Genomic DNA, 7,732 nt, shown 5'->3' with positions numbered 1-7,732 from the left:
AACAAAACCCGTTCCAAAACAAAAGGCCTCTGTGAAGAGCAGTCATCCTAGGTAGCAAACGTGCTGAATTGGCCGGCAAAGGGAGTTGCAAATGACCCGACGCGTGCGGGTAAGAAGGACCCGGAGCAGCACACCTTTAATCCTAGCACTGAAGGCTGAGGAAGGAGGGGCAAGAATTCAAAGCCCATCAGGGTTACATGAGACCCTGCCCCCAAAACACAAGGCTATTACCAGACGTGGCCACTAGGTGTCGGCCAAGGACACTGCATAAACTGGTAGCCTTGGCCACAGAATTCTGAGCTGGGTTGGTGCACCAGCTTCCTCTTTCGACTCCAGTCCTAGAAGAACCCTATCAGAAATTCTCATGGTCCCCCACACTCTCTCAGAGTGTGACGACAAGAGGTGGTACCTGCTGTTTTCCCGCATGCCCCCCATACCACGTTCTGTCTTACCAAGGGCCCAAATTCGAAGCCAAGGCCTATGGGCTGAAACAATGATTCCCTTCTTAAATTGTTCATGCCAAGTGCTTTGGCAAAGTAACACAAAGTCTGACTAACAAAAACTTGACACTAAAGACATGAGGAAGACACCACTGGGATGACCTAATAACCTGATCCACCAAGCCTCAGACCCGATCCGTGCTGAGTATTTGGAACAGTTGGAACTGTGAGCCAGAAAAGCCAGAGTGTTGCAGACACATTACATTCTGTCCATGCCCTGAGACTTTGTAGGAAGCTGAGTTTAAAGGTGAGGACATTCCAAGTCACCCCAGCATGCAGGCTGTGGCCCTGTCATCCAGGTCCACGGAGAGAATACAGAGCAAAGAGAGCAGAGCCCCCAGAAACCACCCACCAGTCGGAAAAGCCTGTGTAAGGCTGGGGACAAGGATAGTGAAGCAGTGTGGAGAATGTTAGGGTCCGAAGATCACCCCACAAAGTCCACCACTCACACATGCAATCCACACAAGGAATTCTGCCCCAAATGTAACAAAGGCGCCCCCTGGGCCAGGGACTGTGGGACACAACCTGTCACTGCTCAGCAACTCCAGAGGGGGCACCCCTCAGCTAAAAGGAGAACCCCCTAGGGTGTTTTGGACACTGCACATTTTTCCACACCCTCCCATGATGACCATACCTCTCAATGGGCTGGCAGTGAAGGGACTTGGGGACCCTGGGGTACACATCACCATCATCTGGTGTAGGAGGTCCTTGTGTCTATGTGTTGTTTTCGTTGGTTAATGAATAAAGAAACTGCATTGGCCTTTTGATAGGGCAGAATTTAGGTAGGCAGAGAAAACAGAACTGAAGGGCAGAGAAGCCATGGGTCCTCTTCCATCCTCACTGAAAGTTTAGACCCAGTTCCTCCATCAGCAGAACAGGAGAGAACACCCATACTACTGTCTGCTCAGTACACTGGAAGGACCTAGATGACACCCAAGGCTCCTTCCCTCCAGTCAAAGCCAATGTCACAAGCAATCTTGTAGCAGTAGACCTTCTGCCATCCCTATCTTCCTGTTTTGAAGACCCAATCAAGTCAGATCAGCGGAAACCTGCATTGATGAGTCTTTTTTTTTGTTTGAGACAGGGTTTTTCTGTAGCTTTGGTGCCTGTCCCAGAACTAGCTCTTGTAGACCAGGCTGGCCTTGAACTCCCAGAGATCCGCCTGCCTCTGCCTCCCAAGTGTTGGGATTAAAGGCCTGTGCCACCACCGCCCGGCCATTGATGAGGTCTAGATTTGTGTTATGCCTCCTGTCTGCGTACAGATCCAATTTTGGAGACTCTACCAGAATTTGTTTCCTCTCTTCTATAGTGACAGAGACCTAGAGCAACTGGTAAACAGCATCCCAGGTTGGCTGATGTAGAGCGGACAGAAACTAACAGGTCAAAGAGCATAGTGGGTTTCTGAGAAAACTTGGGATTCTGTAGCTTCCAATTGTACAGGTTGCTAGTGGAGAAAGGTCAATGGACCAGCTTCTATCATAAGCATCAACTAGAAGGGTCCATGATTGACAGGGGAAGAGTCAGCTTTAGCCTGGAGGCTGCTCCATCCGTGAGCAGGGACATGTTTGGAAGACTTAAGTTCTTCCTTCACTCCCTGCCCCCAATTCATCTTTGGTCCCCCTCTGTGCAGTCGACTCTTCAGGTGGGCTCTTGTCTTGAGGTCTCAACTGTGTGAGGGTTTAAAAAGATAACTAGCTAGAGCTAGATTTAGTCTTTCTTAGGTCTGATTCTTCCTTATTAGTCTTTTCTTTATATTGGGAACAGAAATGCTTACCCTGCCATTGCATATTGGAAGTACAACTTTACATGGGATTGGAGCCTGTAAATCTCAAAAGAGACACTGAACTTTTGTACAAGGCTGGCAAAAAAACACCAAAAGATGTTGGGGCAGGCTGACCTGTTGAACAGTCGTCACCTGAATAGGGGAATGAGGACTAAAAAAAGAGATAAAGATGGAATCAGGAGGGCTCTCAATACTGTAGCAGCCCCAAGTTTACTTCATATAGCCCTTTTATACCCAGAGCAAAAGACCATGGTTGAAGGAACAAATAAAAAGCATAATCACCTCCCTAATTCACAAGATATCTAGAAACCATGCCTTTGGCCTCGAGGAGGAAAACATCTAGTGACCATACCTTTGGCCAGACATCCTGCCATGGACCAGCTCAGGGGAGGCACTCATACCAAGGGAGAAGCAGTATCTTGGTACACAGGAAGGCACAAGTTTGGCAAATGACAGACAACACACAAGAAAGTAGTTGAAATCTCCTGCGATTTTACTCTATTCATGTTTTGATTATATAGTATTCAAAGAACACACCAGAAGGTCATGTATCATTAGTTGGCACAGTATGAAAGCTTCTTTTAGTCACATCAGCGATTTATAAGAAAAGTGTATTATCAGGGACAGGTGTTAGACATAAAACATCCTTAGAAGAGGAAATCTTGTCCTTGGGAACGTAAACCTCAGACAAGTGGTCTCATCTTATGAATAGAAAGTGTCTCATTGTTATCGTGGCCCTTCCTCTTTCTAACCCTTCATCGCATCTAGTGACCAAATATGCCTAACAGCTCTCTGCAACAGTTGAAATACTTTTTTGTACCTCCTTATGCAGCAGAAACCATGGGGGTTGGGATCTAGCAAGCCTATCCATAAAGTTCAAAGTATAACACTGTCCATCAACATTAACCCATCTATTCCCTTGCTCATCATATAACCTGTGTACAACAAGGGTTCTGCTGTAGTCTTATATATTACCATACTGTACTTTCCTATCCCAGAGCTGTTCCTGAAGAGATAATCCTTGTCTTGTAGATAGACTATCATTATTATAAAAGAGATTTTTCCCAATTCACCTCAGCAACAGTCACTTGAATGCCATCATGCCAAAATCTATCCGTGGCATACTGCTCACGAGCATCCACATTCAAAAAATTGTAAATAAAAAGGGCATGATTTATACATTATATGCTGAGTGAGGATATAACTCATTTTTTTTATTAAGTTGTATCTTAGATTGCCATGCGATCGTTCAATAGTACCTCATCCTTGAGGATTGTAAGGAATGCCTGTTTTATGCTCAACTTACCATTGGGTAAAGTAAAATGCTTTACTAATATATACCGATCTATTATCCATTTTCATTTTAGGAATCCTCATATAGGAAAAACATTTTAAGCAATGAGCTATCACCAGTTTGTGCAGTGGCTATCAAGAAACTTGAATAGACTGTCATTTGCACATACTTTAGTTTCCCAAATTCTGAACATGACTAACATTCATTTGACATAAATGATTAGGAAGAAGGCCTCAAGGATTTACCCCTAAGAAGGCACAGGCAAATACTATGGGCATATATCACATTCCTTTACAATCTGATGAGCAACTTCCCTGGTAAGATCAAATTGTTTTCTTAAATTTCTGCTATTATAGCCGGGCGGTGGTGGCGCATGCCTTTAATCCCAGCACTCGGGAGGCAGAGGCAGGCGGATCTCTGGGAGTTCGAGACCAGCCTGGTCTACAAGAGCTAGTTCCAGGACAGGCTCCAAAACCACAGAGAAACCCTGACTCGAAAAACCAAAAAAAAAAAAAAAAAATTTCTGCTATTATGATGAGGAAGGGCATGAGACTGTTGAATCAATTCTACTTGGGACAAGGCGGACCATCTGTATTAATATTATCAGCCAACGCATTACTGTCTGCTAGAGGGCCAGGAAGATTAAAATGAACCCAAATATGGCCCACAAAGCAGGGCATTGTTTCTTCCTAACCCCATCAGGTAGGACATCTGCATTGGGGCTATACAAATACATTCCCATTTGGCTCATAACATCTTGACCCCACAAATTTACCAACAAGTGGGGGGAAATGTATGGTGGAAAAGCTCCTTCATGACCTTCTTCATCTTTCTAGGGAAAGCCCAATGCTACTTTGCTCAGGACTCTGAGTCTGGCCAATCCCTTGCAGTTGTGTAATAGAATCCATCTTTGGCCACACTGAAAGCTATTGACTGGCAGTAATAACACACACCTGCACCAGCACCTAGAAGGTCAGAAAAGCTCTTTTCATTTATAAACAAAGTGAGTTCTGGGCACTGTGAACCAACAGGCATCAGATGAACCAAATCTAGCCTCTTCTTTTACCTCTTGAAACTTGATTTACTGTTTACACTTGGGGAAGTAAAATTAATTGTGCAGATTTCAAGCCCTTCTTTACCACAGAAATTCGATTAGGCAAGTGGCTCATAACCTTGATTTCTCCTTCATAATCAGCATCAATAACACTGGGAGCAACAAACCCCGTGTGGTGGTACCACTCCTCTCCATCAATAACCCTACAGTGCCTTTTGGTAAAGGCCCATAAACACCAAAAGGGAGGGTTTGCACGCCCATTTTGGGAGTTAAAACTGTGCAGAGCGAAGAACTGAGATCCAATTCTGCACTGCCGAGGTACCTTTTCCTTGCAGAGGAACAGACTTCTGAAGCACCCCACAACATTGTCTCGGGCCCTGGGGCAAGCCCCTCTGCCCCCTTCCCGGCAGTGGATTCCCATGGGCGTCCTTCTTTGATCTACATTCATTAGCCCAATGTTTTCCTCTCTTGCATTTTGGGCACAATCCGGGTTCCTTCTTTGTCCCAACACTTTTTCTCTTATCAGGACATTGCTTGACCTTGTGCCCCATCCGGCCACACCCAAAGCAACTTCCAGAATAGCCCACAGCTCTCCCTTTTCTCAGGCCTTGATTTCTTTGTTGGAAGAGAATATCCTTAACTGTTTTTCCCTGTAATGCAGCAGCCATAGCTAACCCCTGAGTATATGAAGGCCCAATATCTGAGCAAAGTCGAATATAATCAGAGATGTTGCCCTTGTATCTATAAGGTCTCAAAGCAGCCTGACAGACAGCATTAGCATTTTCATAGGCTAGCACTTTGACAAATCTATCTTCTGTAACCCCAATTAACCTGCTTGTTGCCTCCCTTAACCTAGAGACAAAGTCCTGAAATAATTCATCAGGTCCTTGTCTTATTTTTGACAAGTCCACGGTGCGCATCCCAGTAGACGGAAGCCTATTCCAAGCCGTCTTGGCAGCCATCTCTACCTGGGCATACGCTGCCAGATCAAAATTTAACTGCTGATCTGTTGTCTGATAAATGCCTTCTCCGGCAAGCATATCAAAAGTAATGGAACTTTGCTGGGCCTGATTTCTTGCAGCTGTGGCTTCACATTGTTCCATAAATTCAGCTTTCCACCATAGGTAACACTCTCTTGACAGGCAAGTTCTGGCAATCAGTTTCCAATCCCCAGGGGTCAAGATCATTATAGTTATGTCTTCAAGCAGACCTATTGTAAAGGGTGCAGTGGGCCCATAGAGAGAGCATGCCATTTTTAATTCCTTTAGTTGTTTAAACAGAACCGGCATACGCACCAAAATAATATTGCCCTGGGCATCTCGCTGCTCAATCACTTGGAACATCTCAAACCCTTGCATATCCTCCCCTCTGCTAGCTGCTTCTTTAACACTAGCTTCCAGGGGAGACATATGACTAACAGTGAGTGTTTGCCATACCCTGGGAAGTCTTTGCACCACAGATGGCTCCCCAGGCGGATCTAACCCAGCCTTGACAGTAGTAGGAAGAGGAGTGCCCTTCTGAGGAGAGACCTGCAGACTCTCCAGTTTTTGTGAAAGGGAAACCACTAAATTCCTCAAGCCCTTCAGCTCCTCCTCAATCTCATCACCGAGTTTCTGCCCTTTGACATTCACAGTCTGAATCTGGGGAGGTGAAAACTTCTCATTACTGTACCCAGTACGTTCTTCCTCAAACTCAGCTTCAACAGGATCAAACTGATCATCATCCAACAATTCTGTAAAGGTGTCCGCATCCAGGGGCCCCTTCAGCAGCGCAGAGGGTTTTGTTTCACTTTTAACTGTTTCAGGAGGAAACACCTTCTGCCCTTCAGGGTGCAAATTCAAACTGTCCTGGATAAGTGCCCACAGACTGGGAGCACCAACTGAGACCTTTCCAGGCCCATGCTTGTTAGAATGCTGTTGGATTTTTGCTCCAATTCTCCTCCATGTGTCTGCATCCAAGGTCCTGTGCTTGGAAAACCACGGGCACACCTGCTCGACAAACTCTAAGAATTCTTGAACTTGCTGCTGCTCCACTTTAGCTCCTCTGGCTTTTAAAATATCTTTAATCAAATGTATAAACAGCTGTCTACTATTACCCTGCTCCATGTTTACAATTTTGCTCCAATCACTTGCAGTGTTCTTCCTGAGGTTCCACGGGTGGGTGCCACCTATCAGGACCAGCAAGCTTGTCAAACTGAATAGGGGACTGAGGATTAAAAGACAAAAAAACAGAAGACAGAATTAGGACTCTCAGTGAATATGCAGCAGCCCCAAATTATTTCCTCACAGCCCTTTTACATCCAAAGCAAAAGATTTCCTTAACATGGTTCAAGAAACAAACAGGCATACTCATCTCCTGAATACTCAAAAAACCTAGAAACCACACCTTTGGCCAAACATCCTGTTATCTGGTCTTGAGGAGCAAGAATAAGCTTGAACTCTCTTACCTTAGGTTAAGATGGGATGGAGTTACTGTGGGCTCCCACAAGATTAAAAAGATGTTGGAGGCACTTGAATATGAACTAAATGTATTTTGCATAATAAAACTGCCATGAGTTTTTTTAAAAAACATTTATTTATTTATTTATTATGTATACAATATTCTGTCTGTGTGTATGCCTGCAGGCCGGAAGAGGGCACCAGACCCTATTACAGATGGTTGTGAGCCACCATGTGGTTGCTGGGAGTTGAACTCAGGACCTCTGGAAGAACAGGCAATGCTCTTAACCTCTGAGCCATCTCTCCAGCCCCTGCCATGAGTTTTTAAGGTAAAATATGATTTAAACATGAAGTGTCTCCCAATCAGGCTTATGTATTGAATACTTAATCCCCAACTAGTGGCACTAGATTCAGGAAATCTTAGGAGACAGTGGAAGAAGCCAGGTGGTGGTGGTGCGCGCCTTTAATCCCAGCACTCAGGAAGCAGAAGCAGGTAGATCTGCGAGTTGAAGGTCAGCCTGGTCTACAAGAGCTAGTTCTTCCAGGCAGGTTCCAAATCTACAGAGAAACCCTGTTTCAAAAACCAAACCAAAGGAGACAGTGGAAGTAGGTCATGAGAACACAGCTTCAAAGTTTATCTATCCTTGGTTCCATGTCCCTTTT

General features: G+C 45.0%; 1 protein-coding gene across 1 annotated transcript in view; it reads right to left on the bottom strand.

Annotated features, from left to right (window-relative positions):
* Positions 1-227: 227 nt before the first annotated feature.
* LOC121460359 (endogenous retrovirus group K member 24 Gag polyprotein-like) overlaps positions 228-7,732 on the bottom strand; it is a 19,444-nt gene continuing 11,939 nt past the window's right edge. The window contains exons 5-6 of the mRNA XM_041670707.1: positions 5,600-6,836; positions 228-338 (exon numbers count right to left, since the gene is read on the bottom strand). Of these exons, the coding sequence (XP_041526641.1) occupies positions 228-338; positions 5,600-6,736 (1,248 nt within the window). The 5' untranslated portion in view covers positions 6,737-6,836. The remainder of the gene's footprint in view (positions 339-5,599; positions 6,837-7,732) is intronic.

This window comes from Microtus oregoni, unplaced genomic scaffold, assembly GCF_018167655.1.
Source record: "Microtus oregoni isolate MIOR12 unplaced genomic scaffold, Mior012 000020F_ref0000438, whole genome shotgun sequence".
Lineage (NCBI taxonomy): Eukaryota > Metazoa > Chordata > Mammalia > Rodentia > Cricetidae > Microtus > Microtus oregoni.
The sequence above is the reverse complement of the archived record's forward strand: the minus strand, read 5'-3'. Positions and strand labels throughout refer to the sequence as shown.